The 21,155-nt window shown below is 43.3% G+C and overlaps 1 protein-coding gene across 1 annotated transcript; it reads left to right on the forward strand.

The window, feature by feature from the left end:
• Positions 1-19,366: 19,366 nt before the first annotated feature.
• Positions 19,367-20,257, forward strand: LOC141617332 (uncharacterized). The gene has a single exon (XM_074434516.1). It carries the CDS (start codon positions 19,367-19,369, stop codon positions 20,255-20,257), a length of 891 nt encoding a protein of 296 aa, XP_074290617.1.
• Positions 20,258-21,155: the final 898 nt, after the last annotated feature.

Raw genomic sequence — 21,155 nt, forward strand, 5'->3', positions numbered from 1 at the left:
ACTAGGACACTTACGTCTTTGTGATCCCTAGATGGTGAGACTCGAACGAGGTTCCTTCATCGGCCAATTGATATTACAGTCACGGTCGGGTTCCTTGTCCGGGCCCACAACCTAACCTTCATCGGCCAATTGGCTCGTCTCGTCGGCGTGAGTTTTTTCATCCCCGCGTTTCGAATCCCGATTGAGTCAAGCATACCATTGACGTCACACATTTCTGTTTCGTCAAAGAGCTTTCATCAGTTTCGAGCACGAGGCTAGGGCACCCTCCTTACACATTTTGTTTGGATTGGTATCCCTCTCGCAAATCGGGGTTTGATTGCTTGGTGTGTAACCCACCCTTCTAAGCCAAAACCTGTGTCAGCATGATGCATAATATAATGAACTGTGAGTGCTTATGTGCTAATTGTTCATAAGTCCTTCCGTGTCATTTTAAAACTTCCAAAATCACCTTTTTGTGCCGTTATAATGGCCATTTCAAAACTCGGTCTTTTACCGACCGTTGCACGCCTTTCTAGGCCGTCGTAATGACGATTTTCAAACTCGGTTTTTATAACCATTTCAACACGCCTTTTTAGGCCGTCGTAATGACGATTTTCAAACCCGATTTTCATAACCTTTTCAACACGCCTTTCTAGGCCATCGTAATGACGATTTTCAAACCCGATTTTCATAACCATTTCAACACGCCTTTCTAGGCCGTCGTAATGACGATTTTCATACTCGGTTTTCTGCAACCATTTCAAATCACCTTTTTACGTCGTTATAATCGCCGCGTCTAGACACGGACTTTAACCCGTCTCGCGCCGGCAGTGGCTCTTTTAAAACCCGAGAAAAGCACACACCCTTTTCTCGAGACACTTTCGAGATCCCGAGGTCCATGCACCGTCTCCGAAACCTCTTCAAACATTTCAAACTCGATTTTCAAAACATTCAATTTTGAATTTCAAAAACTGTCTTGGGAGGCAATACCTTGTTTTCCGAGCCGATTCAAACTTAAACCGTCTTTTTCAAATAAACTTAAGACAACCCTTTCAACTGACCGACTTGCGGAGATCTCTATCTTCGGAAGCCGTCCACAAAGCGACAAATGAATCTTTTTGAAAATTTGTATTTTAGAAAACTTCAGTCCACCATTCCAATTCCGCCTCGTGTCTATCGAGTTGAAGCAAACGTACTTATGGGTCTTTACTTATGAGTCGTCTACCACGAGACTCGTCAAATGTCGTCACGCCGCTACATTGGACACGTGTCAAAAGTTCGGTCAACACCGTCACGTCATAAATCGGGTCAGCACCGAGGTACCACACACGGTCATCCTCGTCTTGTTGAGTCTGATCTTTGTCTTGTCCTTTATGTTATCTGCGTTCAGTCTTCGAACCGTGTCGGATTGAGTTGTAATGTGAGCCGTTTTTCGCCTCAGAGCCATGGCCCCGTCTTCAACTTCGTCTGTCAACAACAACAACAGTGATAACAACAGAGATTTCACGACTGATCAGCTAGCCAGCCTGCTCACCGCTCTTAAGGTCACCCTAGATCGCGTCGAGACCCGTATCGCCGCCCTGGAAAAGAAAGAAGCTGGAGAACATAATACTCCACCTCTGACTGAAACCGAGAAGAGGCTAAAGCTCTTGGAAGAACAGCTTCTAGCCCGGGGTAACAATATCCATCTTGAGAACAGCCGAAGGTTTGAACCTGTTGGGGATCAACTACCCGACAACTTTACCCTAACTGATGTACCTAAGTTAAAAGGAGTGGAGGACCCGCTCAATCATATCCATGCCTTCAAAGACTACATGGCCATTAAAGGGGTCAAACAGGAGCTCTTCACCCGGATCTTCCCATCATCCTTGGAACCGATCCCTCGCTAATGGTACTACTCTCTTGACCCGAAGAACCTTACTACCTGGGATGAGGTCGCGGTTGAATTTGCTAAGCAATATGCTGACAATGTTGAAATCCAAGCCAATACCCGTACCCTTGAGGTCCTAACCCAGAACAACAAGGTGGGATTCATCGAGTTCTTAACCCATTGGAGGAGGGTAAGCACTCAGCTGGTCAGCAAGCCGAGTGAATCAACTTTGGTGGAAAAGTTCGTCAATAATCTTCGCCCAGTGTATGCCAACTTGCTGAGGTATCAAAATATTAAGACCTTCCAGGATCTGCAAGTTCTGGGGAAAAGCATTAAAGATGACCTCCGAAAGGGTGTCTTGGCCAAGACCACTGACAGAGGCTACCAGGGATCCACCTCAACTGGATCTCGCCCTTATGGTCAAACGAACAAGATCGATGAGGTCAACCTTGTTGAGCCATCTGCTAAGAGAGCTGAGCGCCCCCAGAGAGTTTTCACAAATATAGGGTCAACTTATGCAAGTGCCCTGAAGACGCTCATGGACCAGGGAAAGTTACAACCAATCGGACTTACCCCGGATCCTACCGATGCTAAGAAATCCCGCTTCTGGAACCCCAATGCCTACTGTCAGTACCATCAAGGGAAATGGCATGATACAGAAACCTGCTTCAAACTCAAACACATCATCCAAGACATGATTGAGAAAGGGGAATTGCCTTTACCCCCACCAACTAAGCCGAACAACAAAACAAATCCTCTCGGAATCCACGTTATCTCCAATGATGAACCAACTCTGGACTGCTCTCACCTCATCCTGCCAATTGATGACGAGGTGAGCACCTTGGAGAAAGATCCCTCAGACGGGGTATTTGTGTGTAGTGCTGCAACTATGCTCACCATGTTCCAACAGGTTGAGGAAGCCATAGCCAGCCTCTCCGAGAGGATTACCCGAATTGACGATGCCTACCGCCGGCTTATCTTCAATCCTCCACCACCACGCCCGAGGGAGAGTCCCTCGAGCACCCAAAACTACCCTCACCAGGACGGATTGCTCCCGCGACCATTCTGGCATGCACTCACAATAATCACCCTCACAATAATTATCCTCACAATAATCACCCTCACAATAATCAACCCCACAAAAATTACCCTCACAAAAATATCCCTCAAAAAAATTGCCTACCAAAGAATACCCCTCCAAGACGCCTTCGAGATCCTGAAATCAATGGCATCTGGAGAGATGATGTTGAAGATGTCTATATTGTCCCAGGGAATGAGAAACAGGCGAAAGAGATCGGTCACCTTATCCGGTCCGGACGCCCCTATCAGAACTCGAACAATTCAGCGGTCGCTCTAAACGACCAAGTCATCCCGGAAGTAGACACTCAACCAAGAGCTCCTGAGAATTCAATCCTCAAGCAGCTTCAGAAGGCAAAAGCCGAGATCTCGATCTGGCAACTGATCGCGACATCCTTTGAGCATTGACAGGCTTTGCTACAGGCCTTGGGAAAATTAATTGTGCCCTCAACCTCTTCCCCTGAAGAAATAGTGGCACATATGACGAGGGACGCCCCTGACTTGAACAACCCAGCCGTCTTCTCTGACGAAGACATCCCTCCCTTCGGAGCCAATCATAACCTCGCCCTATACATTACCGTACAATGTCTCAAGAAGAATGTACCCATGGTCCTTGTAGATGATGGATCCGCGGTAAATGTCATTCCCCTCAAGACTGCTCATAAGCTGGGTATTAAAGAAGCTGATTTGATCCCAACAAATCAAGGAGTACGCGCCTACGACAACACTCGTCAAAAGGTCGCAGGGCTTATCACTCTAACTGTCGCAACCGGACTACTGGAAAGGCAAACAAGTTTCCAGGTGGTCGACATCGACGCCTCCTTCAATATGCTCCTGGGACGTCCTTGGATTCACGCCGTCAAGGCAGTTACCTCAACTCTCCACCAGAAGATCAGGGTCTCCTTAAACGGGAAAACAATCACAATTCCTGCTTCCCCGATCAAAGCTGTCATGAGAAAGGGAATAGCCTCCCAGACCATTGAGGAGGATGATAATGAAATATGGGGGTTCCAAGCTGTGAATGCCATAGCTGATGAATCAACATCCTTTGATTGTGGCCCGTTTGCCAACCTCACAGTCAACCGCATCATGATGTGCCAGGGTTACTTCCCGGGCTTGCCCCTCAATCCACTGGAGAGCACCTTACCTCCCTTAAAACAGGCTAAGGTCCCCAACTTTTCCTTCGGACTGGGATATGAACCTACCGATGAAGATATCCAGGAGATGAACCTCCTAGTTCGAAAACGCAAGAAGCACGGAGTTATCCTCCGTCCCTACCATCTGACCCTCAATGGATACTTTGTTCTCGAGGGAGAATCAGAGCTCTACCATAGCTTTCCGAAGCCGATCAATGACTCTGTAGACAAGGCCAGATACCCGGGTGTGGAAGTCTTCCAGGATTGCTACTTCATCCCCGACAACACCGAAGCTGCATCAACTAAGTCTAAGCCGTCGTCATGCCTCGATGGAAAGCTGTCACCCTCCTCTTTGGAGAGGATAACATCAAGCACCTCGACTATGAGGATATTATCAACATCGCCCTGAAGGACAATCAATTTGACCCAACTGCTTTGATCTCCGACACTGGCCTTGAGAAAGCCACACAAGGCTGGAGGAAAACCGTCAAGTGGACCGATCGCCGGGGCCGCATTCTCAAGATCACAACTGGAGAAGGCCCTATGTTCAAAGAGGGAGGTGGAGAAGAATCTGAATCTGAGTCTGAGTCAGAGTCAGAGTCTGTCATAGCTCCTAACACTCCCGATGTCCCAGTCAAGGTCTCCTTCCCACTATTTTATCACAAGGTCGTGGTTGATTCAGAGGCTGAGTCTACTAGGGTCACCCCCACTCCCATGAAAGGTGACAACCTGGAGCCTGTTCCAGGGGCCACCTCCTCTGCTGCGTCGCCTCTAACTAACCATAAGATGTCTGTCCCCTCCGAGCTTTTCGCTCATGTCAACTTAATGAACGCTAAGTTTGCTTATGACTCGTCTCAATTTAACTGCAATGCAATTCTGAATGACTATGAGGAATTTGACTTGAGTGACTACCCACCTCACCTAGCCAAAGAACTTGACAAACGGGAAACCATAACCCCCATCATTGAGGAGACCGAACCTATTAACGTAGGGACCTACAACACACCTCAAGAACTTAGGATAGGGACAACCCTGGACCCCTCGGAAAGACAACAGTTCATTGACCTCCTCGACGAATACAAGGACGTATTCGCCTGGTCCTACAGAGACATGCCTGGGATTGACAGGGAAGTTGCAGAGCACCGGATACCCATTAAGTCCGGAGCTAAACCTGTGAAGCAGAAGCTACGCCGGATGCGTCCTGAATGGGCTCTAAAAATCAAGGAAGAAGTGGATAAACAATTCAAGGCTGGTTTCATCAAAGTGTCTGAATACTCTGACTGGGTAGCCAACATTGTTCCTGTACCGAAGAAAGACGGGAGAATTCGGGTTTACGTCGACTTCAGGGATCTGAACAAGGCGAGTCCAAAGGACGACTTCCCTTTGCCACATGTTGACATTCTGGTAGACAACACTGCTGAACATGCTCTCCTATCATTCATGGACGGGTATGCCGGATACAACCAGATCAAAATGGCTGAGGAAGACATGCACAAGACTGCTTTCACTACACAGTGGGGTACATATTGCTACACAGTCATGCCTTTCGGTCTCATCAACGTCGGGGTTACCTATCAGATAACCGCTACCACTCTTCTACATGATATGATGCATAAGGAGGTAGAGGTATATGTCGATGACATGATTGTCAAGTCAAAAGAACGGAACGGCCACATTAACGCCCTTCTAAAATTCTTCGCTCGTCTGCGGAAATATAACATGAGACTAAATCCTCAGAAGTGTGCATTCGGGGTCACCTCTGGAAAACTCTTGGGACATGTCGTCAGCAAAAGAGGCATTGAGATTGACCCAACCAAAATCAAAGCCCTTCAACAAATGCCACGGCCTAGGAACGAGAAGGAGATTCGGGGATTTCTCGATCAGGTCCAATACATCAGCCGCTTCATTGCCAAGCTCACCGTGATTTGTGAACCAATATTCAAGAAACTTCGCGCCTCCGATCACACCGATTGGAACGACGACTGTCAAAAGGCCTTCGACAGGATAAAGGAAATCCTATCCAAACCTCCTATCATCATGCCACATCAACCGGAGATTCCTTTATTCCTATACCTGACTGTTACCGACACAGCCATGGGAGCAATGCTAGCACAAACAGTCAACGGCGAAGAACGAGCCATCTACTACATCAGCAAAAAGTTCATCGAATACGAGACAAGGTATACCCAACTGGAAAAGATATGCCTTGCCCTAGTATGGTCAACAAAGAAGCTGCGGCATTACATGCTCAGCTACACGGTCCACATCTACTCCAGGATGGACCCGGTCAAATACATCTTCGAAAAACCCGTACTAAACGGAAGGTTATCTAGGTGGACACTCATGCTGTCCGAGTTCGATCTCAAGTTTATACCCCTCAAGGTTATTAAGGGAAGAGCAGTCGCCGATTTCCTGGCAGAAAATCCCGTCAACGAGGATCCAACGACCGACACCTGGTCACTTCCTGACGAAGACATCCTTTGTACCGATTCCGACACTTGGGACCTATACTTCGATGGTGCATCTAATCTGAGAGGCTTTGGGGTAGGAATCCTCCTAATATCGCCAGAGGGAGAACATGTTCCGATCTCAGTCAAACTAGACTTCGCCGTCACCAACAATGCCGCTGAATATGAAGCATGCCTCATCGGCCTACAAGCAGCCATCACACTTGGCATCAAGAGACTGAGAGTCCACAGCGATTCCTCGCTCATCATCAATCAGGTGCCCGGATCATGGAAAATATGAAGTGACAGTTTAGCTCCCTACCGAGCAAAAATCAATTAAGAGGCCGAGTTCTTCGACCAAGTCGACTACTTCCACTTGCCACGGGAAGAAAATCAATTTGCTGACGCCCTGGCAAAACTTGCCGTGCTCGTCAACATACCTGACGACATAACATCGATGCCCCTATGTGTCGAGAGAAGGAGCGAGCCAGCTCACATTTGTGCCATCAACAACGACGAGGAAAGCCATGATGAACCTTGGAACCAAGCCATCCTCAACTACAAAACCAAAAACGAATTCCCTCCTAACTCTGACCCAAGAGGACAAAGAGCCATCTGTTTACTTGCATCACAATTCGTGATAAACCAAAATCAACTATACAAAAGAACACCCCATGGAATTCTCCTCCTTTGCATTGACCATCACAAAGCCAAAAAAGTCATGGGAGAGGTCCACGACGTATAATGTGGCCCTCACATGAGCGCAATGATACTTACCCGAAAAATCATGCGGCTAGGTTACTACTGGACCACCATGGAAGCCGATTGCTGTAACTACGTCAAACATTGCCACAATTGCCAAATCTTCGCCAACATACAACATATACCACCATCCCTTTCACCATGAGGTCACCCTGGCCTTTCTCAACCTGGGGCATCGACATCATCGGGAAAGTTAACCCGGTGGGCACCAAAGGACATTGTTTCATCCTCGTCGCCATCGACTACTTCACCAAATGGGTGGAAGCGGAATCATATGCGGTCTTGACTGCCAAATAAGTGCCCAAGTTCATCCAGAACAACATCATCTGCCGATATGGAGTACCCCATGAAATCATCAGCGATCAAGGCTCTCACTTCCGGGCGAAAACGCAGGCTGTAACACCCCTATACTCCAAGTGCCTTACCAGGACCACTTAAGGCATGAAAGTGCTACCATCTCGGTTACTCGAGACAATGATAATCATAAGACAATAAAGAAACGTACTTTAAAAGTAAATATAATTTAATTGATTACATGTCTCAAACAAAACTGTTAAATGAAATACAAAGTACTCAAACGATCCACTGATAAAACTATCAAAGCTACTAGACATCGACTGACACAACGGAAGACTTATAACTGCCACGTGATGACTCATCCCAGCTATCCCATGCGCATCAATCATACCTGCTCAATAACTGCTCACCACCCCCAAATGGATCACCACAGTTTTTAAAACATTTAAACGGGGTCAGTACTAATTACACAAAAACAATGACACAATGAAACAAGTACACAAACAGTTCAAACAGCTCAACACAACCCCAGTCACCATCTCCAATCTCCACACAATTGACTACACACTAAAGTGTGTAGCCCTGCCAGAGAACACATCGCAACAGGTTACTCCTCGCCGCCAGTGGGGGACCCCAGCCGTTCCCACCTAAGCCCCGCTCATCTCCATCGAGCGATAAACCCATGTTCATTAATGTGCACATCCCTCCTGTGGCGGGTTCCACAGAAGGCAAATCAAGGGCGTGAAGCCACTCCCGCAAGTGACTCCACTCAGCCAGGGACGCACCGAAGATCACGACGATTAAATAGTAATCACAACACAACCTCAACAACCGTCTGAAACATTCAACAACACAATATCACAACCGTCTGAAACAATCAACAATACAATATCACAACCGTCTGAAACAATCAACAATTACTATCTACAGCACAATCACCACACACATCATGTAACTAATAGTGAGTAGGGAAACCCTACCTGAAATGCGACACAAACAGCAGACGATCTAGCAGCTGTCTCAAAATCTTTTTTCTACGAATCCTCCTCCTATTCAGATAATCATACAATCACTACTAACACAACAAATCATAAAAACCCCCAATTCCCAAAATTAGGGTTTAAACAAAGTCAACCAAATGCTATAAAAATGGTACGTGGATCTTACCCTTGACGCAAGGATCACTATGATGCAAAGAACAACGAAATCCGACCTCTCTAGCTCCGGGATTTGCCAATAATGCGAATGGGGAGAACAACGTAGTTTGCAATCTCTTTTTGAGTGTATAAGGTTTATAAAAGTGTTTATGAAAGATAACGGCGTATTATATATACTAATTCGCATTATTAACAAAACCCGTTAAAATATTACCCGATAACCAACTTACTCGATCGAGTAAGTAACATACTCGATCGAGTGCCGCTTACTCGATCGAGTGCCAAGGCTACTCGATCGAGTACCCTACGCATGTAACACTGTTTCGTATACCAAAACATGCTTACTCGACGAGTAAGCCCCACTCGATAGAGTACCGGAGACTCATAAAACCGTAGTATTACGGTCTTCCCTCCTTAAAAAGAACTTCGTCCCCGAAGTTCAACCCATACATAAAAACAAACATACTAACTCGGTCAAGACACAACAACATAGCTAAGAACTCAAAACAAAACCCCAACCTATAAAACATGAAACCATGAACTCTTAACACCAACTCCACCAACTATTCCTACCTCCACACATCGCTCACGATATCGTATCAACTACATCATATTCTCTCTCGACACCAACTCCCAACACCACCAACTATTATCCACAAACGCTGCTAGCTCCGTAACATATTATCCATTAGAAAATCCAATATCAAGACATTCACAAACATCAAACGGAATGTTACATTCTACACCCTTAAAAGGAACTTCGTCCTCGAAGTTTACTCACACTCATAACCTCATCCTCCAACTGTCAACACTATAGAACTCATATACATCATCATCCAACGGTCAGCACTATAGAAAATATTCTCACACTCCGAAGCATCACACTGCTACAAGCACGACCATGACCTTTAACAAAATCAACCACAACACGAATCAATCTTTTATTCTACATCAAGACTCAAACTTCCATCGATCATCCCCCTACCGTCCCCAAACCAACGGAGCGGTGGAGGCAGCTAACAAAACTCTTGTCACCATTATCAAGAAAATGCAAGACAACTACCGCGATTGGCCAAGCAAACTCCCATTCGCACTTTGGGGATACAGAACCTCCATTCGAACACCGACAGGCGCCACACCCTTCTACCTAGCATACGGTATGGAGGCAGTTCAACCGGTAGAATTAGAGGTCCCTTCTCTACGCATCCTACTGGAGAGTCAAGTCCCTGAGGCGGAATGGACCCGTCGAAGGTACGAACAACTCACTTTTCTAGACGAACGGCGGCTCAACGCCTTGCACAACGTCCAGCTATACCAACGACGTATATAACGGGCATTCAACAAGAGGGTCAAACCCAGGAACATCCAGGAAGGCGACTTGGTCCTCAAGTCGGTCCGAGCACCGCTACCCGTCGATCCGAGGGAAAAATTCAAACCTAATTGGGCCGAGCCATACCTGGTCAAGAAAATACTTTCGGGAGGCGCAATGAGACTGAGTGACCTAGATGGGAAGGACTTTACAAACCTGACCAACCTAGACCAACTCAAGAAATACTACCCTTGAACCGTAGCAACCAACGACCCAGGCCTAGTTCTACAACTAGCGTCCACCTTAACCCTTTTCAAGTCATGTTCCTCAAACGCGTTCTGATTTGAAATTGCATGTTTTATCAAGTCTAAGTTGCGGCACCTTGCCCGTTTCGAATGTCCTTTGATCTGTCAAAGGCAACGTTCATTTGCACTAAAACAAACAAAAACCCCTGAACTACGAGCATGGTATGATTTCACCTCTTCAGGTGGATACGTAGGCAGTCCCTCTTATACATGAGGGATGCAACCACAAAACCCAATCAAATTTAGAAAGCATTTCGAACTACGATCATGGTTTGATTTCACCTCTTCAGGTGGATACGTAGGCAGTGCTTTCTTACACAAGAAGGATACAACCATCCCCACAATAAAAAACAACCATCCCCATACGACAAAAACCCCCACATACAAAAAACATCCCCATCAGAAAAAAGAAAGGGAAAACCATTCCCTTTACCACAAAAATACAAAAAAGTAGCCTTTTTCCCTTCCCACAAAAATTCCACTTCCCAAGTGCAAACGTTTAGGACGATTCAAATGGAATTGCCTTTACAAAGTGGATGGAAGAAACGAGCGTTCACAATTTCGACACGAGTAATCCTCTTATTTAATTAATAATGGGAGGGATTACAATTTCAACAACAAATAAAGCTCGACGAGTCTACAACTTGTCAAAGCTAAAGTGTCAACTAAAACACCTCACATAATAAAACTAGCACAAAACACACAATAACTAGCTAGTACAACATAATAAAAACTCACAACACTAATACAACATAATAATAAAATGGGTAATGGAGGTCTTCACTCTTCCATTCTACCCTTGCCTTTTCCCTCGGGGCACATCATCCCCTTGTTCTTCTTGTTGGCCCGCCTAGCATGGATTTCCTCCTTGGAACGGATCCTCAACGGATCTAAGATGGCGACGGCTTTCGGTCTAGCAGAAGACCCCATGTTCGGCCCAAAACGAGCCCATGCACGGCCCACCATGTTCTTGGGACCCGAGCTTCTCCTCTTTGGTGGTCTCATCACATCCGGGCTAGCTCCATCAACATACTCCTCGAAGAAGGTACGGTTGGCCTTGCCAACCTCTCGATACTTCAAGTCGACGACCTTGTCCTTACGGAGTTTGGACCTGTTTTCCAAGGACGGAGCTCTTGACCACTTGACATAAGCGGGAGTCACCCATGTCGTAGCAACGGGGTCCGGTACCTCCCAAAGCGGCCGAGTGGCCCACCATCTTTCAAAGACCTCCACAAGCTCGGAGTTCCGGAAAACATTCTCTTGGACAAGAGTATCTTGAGCGGGTACCTTTTGTTGACGCCCCATTTGCCTCATGAGCCTTTCGGGATAAATAAAGGAAACAACCTTCAAATCCACCACCATCAAAGAACGAGGACTATCACCCGAAGAGGACAACCCCATGAAGGACTTCAAGTGCCACCATGGCACCACCCAACGGATGTGAGGACCACCCTCATCCGCCAATCTTGCGACCCAATAAGCCTCGATAGAAGCAAAACTATCCGAGTACAACTTCTTCCTCATGGTAAGGTGACGGAAGGAATAAGAAGAAGAATCAACCGGAGGCTCTACATACCTTAGCCTCTTCAATAGCCACACTTGGAGGATCCTTGGGGATCCGAATGAGAGAGCTTCTCCACAAGAGCCTTCCTTTTCCAAAGCTTGGATGATCTCTCCAAGCACCAACCATGATGGATCTCTACCATGCTCCATTTGCTCGACCACATGAACAAGGGTCATGCTACCATGGCATTTCGGCCCCTCCTTCTTCAAAGCATCAACAAAGAGGTACACATGGATAAGGGAAAAGGCAAGAGCCCTTCTCCTAGCCACTTCCGAAACATTGGCATCTAATCGGTTGGAAAAGATGTTGATAAGAGCCAACATATCCACACCATGTGGAGCAAGAAGGAAGTTGACTTGACTTGTCGACAAACCCAACATGGAACGGAATTTCTCCTTGTAGCACAACTGTAGACACCTCAAAATGTCTACCGGCCTTGGAACACCCGATGATGAGGCCCTTATTTAATTCGGAATGAAACTTACTTGAATTTGATATAAGGTTATTTATGCTCAAAATCGTCCCCAAAACAACCATTTTATAGCCCAGTCCACTTCGACAATTTACTATATTTTTAGCCCACTTAATTCATTATGAGAGTAATATTTTATGTTGACGGCATAAAACCGTAAACAATGCTGAGGAGTTACACATATTTTATGGGTCGTACTCAATACAACACTTAATCAGGCCAAATAATAAGCATACACCTTATAATTCCAAGGCCTTATCCCTCTTTTTGGTAAATTAATAGCCCAGCCCAAATAAAGTTAATTATTTTTGTTGCGGTATGATGGTGTGCAAGGACGTTTCCGACAACAATAGGAAATTTGATTACCATACTATTAGGGAAACGTACTCCATATAGGAGATTCAACTAGTCAACTTGCGGATGAAGTTTGCCAAGTAGCAGAGTTACAGGAGAATGTCAATTGAAAAATCAAAGAGATAAAAAAGCCAGCTAAATATTTCGGAAATTCCATCTTCTACATGAGTTTACGGATGAACTTGTATAGGATAGTTTTATTATACAAAAATTCCAGATCTTGTCAAATACTCCCGTCCTAACTAGTATAAATACTCCCCTTTACACCCTTATAAACACACAGAGAAAATTCATAAAAAATATACTACCTTTTCACAAAATACTATTCCATACAAAATACTACCTTCCCAGAATACCCTCCACATACATACATCCATCCTATTTTGAGCATAAAGACGCCCTAAAGTCAGTTCGAGTAAGCTAATTGTCGAAACGCCGTATCCAGGTAGGCCTGAGGGTGTCGTATCTATTCTTTACTTCTTATATTATCGTAATTTAGCTTTCGTTGTATGTAAATAATTTGTATAAAATTGTTCTAAAAAACGTTTTCTTTTGCTTAAATCGTCAAATATATAATATTACAAATAAATAGTAGAGGCCGTCAGTTTGATGGGCGGTCCGGGTGCCTAACACCTTCCCTGACCGTACCTTTACCCCCGAATCCGCAATCTTTGGTTTAGGCCGGAGTGACGGATCAATCCCCATTCCAGGGATCAAAAGGGGCTTTTCCGTTAAAATATTTTTGTATGTTTTTTATAAAACCTACTGGCGACTCCACCTATTTACTTATATTTTTCAAAAAGGAGATTTTTTCAGGGATCTCATAGTGGCGACTCCGCTGGGGACTTTATAAGAGGGTAAGACTTGAAATTTATTTGTAATATTATATTTTTGGCGCACTTTTTTTTATGTACGGTACTACGTCGGAATTTGTACATAGTTATTTAATTGTCAAGCAACGTGCTAAAGTAATACGCATTCACCCTTGCTAATTTATATGTATTCTTATATATTTCATTCAACATGCCGCAAGCTAGAAATTGTTGTTCAATTATCATGAATTTAATGCTCTTAACTTGGTGTATTGAAAATATGCGGGACACTAAGGGTACTCCTAGAAAAATGGGTGCTGGTATTCCTTTTGCTTTAATTTGTACTCTTGCTTATAATGTTTCAATTCCTTTGTTTAATTGTACGTTTTACATATCTATATTTTTTATTTTTATATTTTGTATAGACAAAAAAGGCATAGGCTCTCCGTAAGTCAATATTATGCCATATAAGCTACCACTATTTATCCTCGGTAAGTGCGTTGTATACTTAGAAGGTCCATTCGACCGTCTAGGCCTTACACGCATTTTCCGCCTCATGACGTCGTGTTTTGGCAACTCGTCTGGTCCATATGACTGGGGGAGCATAAAAGCGAGAGATACCTTCGTGGTGTTTTAATGTTGTGAGTACCCAATTTCCTACCCACAAACCTAACCATAGATCCCGTAGAACCTTTGTCTAGGTCATGTTTGATATGTCCTGCTTGATTTATTTCTGGGTCGTGTAATTTATCTTTGTATGATATATCTTTCCCATAGCCATAATTAATTTAAAAAAAAAAAAAAAAAGACAAGTATACACCGAGCTGTAATAGACAATTCTTTGAGCTTCGTATATTAATAAAAAGTCCAAAACATTTGCAATTGATCATTAGAGTTAGAGTCACCATACTGAGACATCACATTAGGATTGTCCTTTCCCAAACATACTTGCATCATGCATATTGCATCCGCCACTGTCATAGCACACATCCCGTCAGTTTGTCCGTCAGTCCATCCCTGCACATTTAAGGTTTCCTTTTGTAAATATAGTAAGCATCTGCATATAGCATCACCAGTAGAGCATGCATTATTCACATCTAAGCAGCTCAGACCCACTCACCGTCCTGCGTTTTCGTTACGCGCGTCTGACCTTCAGTGTTTGCTTATGGCATTATCAATTTCTCACTATATTTGCTGTTTGTCAAAAAAAAGAAAAAAGGGGTTAGGATTAGTGTACTTGTATTAAGTTTTACCCGCATCATTCAGTCCATTTGCGTATTAAATAAATACAACATGCATCCTAGGTAGTTCGACATATGCATGCTCTATTCTAGTCCTGTTATAAAAGTAATACAATCCTTCTCTAAAGCTAAAATGTCATGATCCAGGATAGGGAGGCGTAAAAAAGACCCAAACTTAGTAGTCACTCAAGCTTGGGGACGAGAGAAAGGTACAGGGAGACTAATTAGTATACCGCAAGCCGTACTTGTAACCCAACCACCAGTCACCATGTCGCTCGAAGAATCAGTCAAAGACCTTAAGAATTTTCTATCCATTTTGACCGACCGATTGTCATCCATAGAAGACAAAATCAAGGATGACGGTACTAGTGAGGATGACATAACCAAAAAGCTCAAGGACATGGAGAAACTTATCAAAAGAAACACTAAGTATGCTGACCTACTCGATGTTGAATGCAACATGCCGAACATGCGAGGCAAACTACCCCCTAAATTTACGACCGCTGACCTACCAAAATTCAAGGGGACCGAGCATCCAGCTCACCACATAAGGAGCTTTGTACAAGCAATGGCCTTAAAAGAAGTAGATGCATCAATTTTTCCGGCTATTTTTCCTTCCACTCTAGAAGATGTAGCCCGGAGTTGGTTTTTCTCCCTAGATCCTATACGTGTTTCTAATTGGGAAGATATAAAAAAAGAATTTCTGATACAATATTCCAGCAATGCAGACTTATTAATCACAAGGCGAGATTTAGAAGTTACGAAACAAACTGAGAAATAAGGTTTTACAGATTTCTTAGCCCGATGGAGGAATAAAGCTGCAAAAATGATTGAAAGACCGCCCGAAGCCGAACAGGTGGATATTTTTGTGAAAAATTTGCGAGAACCTTATAAATCACACCTGCGCTATGCAGGCATTGAATCCTTTGCTCGGCTAAAAAGGATCGGTATACAAATAGAAGATGATGTTGTCGAGTCTACTGCAAAAAATCAGTCCAAAGGTTGCTTTAACAAAGATAAGAAAAACTTCGCTTCAACCTCTAAAGGGGGAGATTCAGTAAATACCGTGGAACAAAAACCCAGAAGGGAGTTCACTGATCTAGGTATGAGCCTCTCACGAGCACTGGACCGATTAATTAAGGAAGGATATATAAAACCTATTGGACCCACTCCAGATCCAACAAACAAAAGTCCGAAATGGAGGGAAAATGAATATTGCAAATATCACAGAGGTAAAGGGCACGATACGGATTATTGCTTCACTTTAAGGCATGCTATCCAAAATTTAATTGATAATCGCACTATCCCTTTACCCAAAGCAACTCGAAAGCCAAACAATAATAAAAATCCACTCGGAGACGTTCTGGCCATCTCAGCTAATGACTCTGCTTATACTGACCCGACTCAGTTTATATATGATGTTATAGGTTTATGGGTGATTGATGAGGAGGACGAATGGGAAGATGATGATACGACTCATGATATTTGGAGTGATGAAGAAAGAGTATCTAATGACATTTGGGCAGATAATGAAGGCAAAGACGACACTGATAATGAACTCGACCAGAACAATGTACAACATTTAACTCGGTCATGTAGGCACTATAAACCTACTGACGCAAGCCCATCCCAGGTTATGAAAAGTAAAGAAGGATAAAATAAAAGTGCATAGGAAGATGATGCTCTCATTAAGTTGTTCAAGAAACTAAAGGCTGACATTACAGTTTGGGATCTATTATGCAATTCGCTGGAACACAGGCAGGCTATTCTAAATGCATTAACAAGTATGAGTGTCCCATCTGCAACTACCCCAGCTGAACTAGAAAGTTATGTGACAACGGACAGAGAGGCACCAATCATTACGTTTTCTGATAAAGATTTACCCCCGGAAGGGATAAAACACAACAAGGCACTCCACCTAACTACGCTATGCAACAAGAAATATGTTCCACTCTCACTAGTTGATAACGGATCGGCAGTAAACCTCTGCCCACTTCGAACTGCCCAAGCTTTGGGCTTTGAGGAAAAAGATTTTAAAAAGACTAATCAGATAGTTCGTGCATATGACAACACACGTAGAGACGTACTGGGGCTACTTACAACTAATATTACCACTGGACCCGTAGAAAAGAAAGTCACGTTTCTAGTCATTGACATACCTGCTTCATATAACCTTCTTTTGGGAAGGCCATGGCTTCACGAGCTTAATGCAATATCATCATCCCTGCATCAAAAAGTTAAGATGATTATTCAAGGATCGGTAATTACTCTAGATGCATCACCGACCAAAGTGGAAGTCACACCCAATCCAGTATTACAAGTCAACCATGGTGAAGATGATGTAGACCTATGGGGTTTCAGCGAAGAGGTCACTTTCATAGAAGACGAGTCACCTCCCATTGATAAAAAAACTAGCCCCTATTATGCAAATACTACTGTGAACTTAATAATGAAAAACAGTGGCTACATGCATGGGACAACACTTGGTAAGACGCCTAAAAGGGCATCCGACCCTTCACTTAATAAAACCAAACACGGCCTCTTTGGGTTAGATATCACCCATCCAAAAAAGAAATAAGAGAAGCATTTACAAAGAAAATGAAGGAAAAAGTTGCTAAGAGAGACAATAGACCTACAAATCAAACAATAGGTGCATATCCACACACATTAAATGGACAATTTGTCAAAGAAGGTGATTATTTTCCATATTTTAACTTTCCAGAACCATTCTTTGTCGAAAAGACAAAATAGAAAGTTCCTGGATTTGAAATATTTGAGGACTGTCACTTTTATGAGGAGGTACTTCCCCTCCCATTAAAAATGCCAACCGAAGATTGGATTCCAAAAACAAATAATAATGCCTTTGGTTTACTCTTTGGACAGGCACCCATAAAACACTCAGACCATTTTTTCATGGCACTTCAAGACAGCAACTTTGACCCTTCTAAGCTAATCACAACTCATTACAACAATAACATGGAGCATGGATGGCGTAAAACCTGGAAGTGGACTACAACTAATGGAAAGAGTATCAAAATCAGCGTGGGAGAAGGGCCTATGTTTGAGGAAGCTGAGTCTGAACCCGAGTCTGAAACCGAGTCTGAGACAGAGAGTCAGTCAGAGTCTAGCAAGCAGGAGTTTTCACCCTTCCATTCCTCTATCGAGTCTAGTGTTATCAAGTCTAGTGTCCTAAATGAGTCGGGGTTTAACCCTATTTCTTTTCATGCTGAGTCGGGGAGTTCCCCTCTTAATTCTAATTCAAGTTCAAATTCCGAGCCTAGTGATCTACTCCTTAATGTAATTCTTTCCAAGGATAATAAAATAGCTTTCAATTACTTGTCTGGTTCTCCTACCCCTCCCATTTCTTATTCTGATTGTTTAGTTTCCGATGAAGATGAGTTGCCAAAAGATATAATAAAAGCATTAACACATCAGGAAAATAAAACATCAATAATTGAGGAGACGGAATTAATAAACATAGGCACTGATCAAGATAAGAAAGAAATAAAGATTGGGTTGTCACTAAACTCAGAAGAACGAGCGAGTTTGATTAAAGTACTCACGGAATATCGCGACGTGTTTGCCTGGTCTTAAAAAGATATGCCCGGCATAGACAGAGAAATTGCTGAACATACTATCCCACTGTATCCTGCTGCAAAACCCATAAAACAGAGACTTAGAAGGATGAAATCAGAATGGGCATTAAAAATAAAAGAGGAAATACAAAAGCAATTAGATGCAGGTTTTATAAGAGTAGCTAACTACCCGGAGTGGGTGGCAAACGTTGTTCCAGTACCCAAAAAAGACGGGAGGGTCAGAATGTGTGTTGACTATAGGGACCTTAATAAAGCAAGTCCAAAAGACAATTTTCCACTACCCCATATTGACATTTTAGTGGATAACACGGCTGGTCACGCTCTACTTTCTTTTATGGATGGTTACGCGGGGTATAATCAAACTAAAATGGTCGAGGAAGATATGGAGAAAACTACATTCCTCACTGAATGGGGTACATATTGTTATACGGTTATGCCATTTGGACTTAAAAATGCGGGAGCCACTTACCAAAGGACCGCCACAACACTATTGCATGACATGATGCACAAGGAGGTCGAGGTCTATGTAGATGATATGATAGTAAAGTCATTGGATAAAGAAGGTCATACGACCGCGTTACAAAAATTCTTTGATAGGCTCCGAAAATATAATGTTCGACTCAACCCGTAAAAATGTGCTTTCGGGGTTACCTCTGGGAAGCTTTTAGGATATGTTGTTAGTAATAGAGGCATTGAGGCTGATCCATCCAAGATCAAGGCAATTAGAAATATGCCACCACCAAAAACGGAGAAGCAAGTTCGGGCATTTTTCGGGCAGTTACAATACATTAGCCGTTTTATATCCAAGCTTACCATGGTGTGTGAACCAATTTTTAAAAAACTAAAGAAAGGGGCATCCCTTGAATGGGATGAATAATGTCAGCAAGCATTTGAAAAAGTAAAAAAATACTTAGAAAACCCACCTATCCTGGTCCCTCCAAGACCTAGACTACCACTTCTCTTATACTTGACAGTAACCGAGACATCAATGGGTGCAATGTTAGCACAAGTTCAGGATGGTCAAGAAAAAGCAATTTACTACCTGAGCAAAAAATTCCTGGAATACGAAACCAATTATTCTTCAATCGAGAAATCTTGTCTAGCATTAGTGTGGGCCACCAAGAAGTTAAGGCACTACATGTTGACCCACACAATTCATGTCATATCACGAATGAACCCTCTTAAATATCTCTTTGAAAAGCCAGTTCTTAGCGGCAGAATAGCAAGATGGACCATGATGCTTGCTGAGTTCGATCTTACATTTATGGCTCTTAAATCGATTAAGGGAATGGTAATTTCTGATTACCTAGCTGATTTTCCTGTTTCAGAAGACAAACAGGAAGCATACGACTTCCCTGACGAGGAAATATTTGTTACTGATGACGACTATTGGCAGTTATTTTTCGATGGCGCATCCAATCAAAAGGGATATGGCATAGGGGTACTTTTGATTTCACCAGATGGGGCACATACCCCTCTTTCAGTCAAGTTAGATTTTGGCGTCACAAATAATGAAGCAGAATATGAAGCGTGTATATTAGGACTTCGAGCGGCAGCAGCCTTGGGGATTAAAAACTTAAGAGTATACGGAGATTCGTCACTCGTTATAAATCAGATTTTGGGAAAATGGAAAGTCAAAAGTGAGGGCCTGGCACTTTACCAAACATACCTCGAAACCATTCTCAAGCATTTTGACGATCCGAAGTTCATTTACTTATCCCGAGATGAAAACCAATTTGCAGATGCTCTAGCTAAGTTGGCGTCGATGATCAATATTCCAAATGAATTGGAAAATATTCCATTTTGCATTGAAAGAAGAGAGGAACCAGCATACTGTATGGCCCTTGATGATACAGTAGCTGGTGATGACGCACCATGATACACGGATGTTTTAAATTATCACTTAGGAAGAGGCTTTCCGCCAGATTCTGATGTAAGGACGCAGCGCGCTATCAAAAGGTTTGCAGCACAATTTATTCTTAGTCAAGGCAAGTTATACAAGAAGTCTCAACAAGGGATATTACTCTTATGTGTGGATGGAAAGGAAGCTAAAAGAATTATGGAAGAAGTGCATAATGGTACTTGCGGACCGCACATGAACGGCCGGATGTTAGCAAAAAAGATAATGCGGATAGGATATTTTTGGTCGACACAGGAACATGATTGTACACAGTATGTTAAGAGGTGTCATAAATGCCAGATTTATGCCAATGCACAGCATATACCACCTTCATTGCTGTACAATTTGGCATTACCTTGGCCATTTTCGATATGGGGCATAGATATAATTGGCAAAATCACTCCCAAGGGAACCGGAGGACATGAATTTATATTAGTAGCAATCGACTACTTTACTAAGTGGGTTGAGGCAGCATCTTATGCTACCTTGACTTCTAAACATGTTGCCAAATTCATCACCGAAAATATAATTTGTAGGTATGGTGTCCCTCATGAGTTGATTAGTGTTCATGGTTCCCATTTTAAGAAAGATGTGGCTGCCTTACTAACGCATTACAAGATCCAGCAGCGTAAGTCATCTACATATAGACCACAAATGAATGGGGCAGTTGAAGCAGCGAATAAAAATGTGAAAACTATAATTGAAAAGATGACAGAAAAATATCATGATTGGCCTGTAAATTTGCCATTTGCTTTATGGGGTTACCGCACATCAGTTAGAACATCAACAGGAGCAACACCATATTCTCTAGTCTACGGTATGGAGGCCGTGCTTCCTATAGAACTTGAAATTCCCTCCCTTAGAATCGCACTAGAAA

Source organism: Silene latifolia, chromosome X (assembly GCF_048544455.1).
Source record: "Silene latifolia isolate original U9 population chromosome X, ASM4854445v1, whole genome shotgun sequence".
Lineage (NCBI taxonomy): Eukaryota > Viridiplantae > Streptophyta > Magnoliopsida > Caryophyllales > Caryophyllaceae > Silene > Silene latifolia.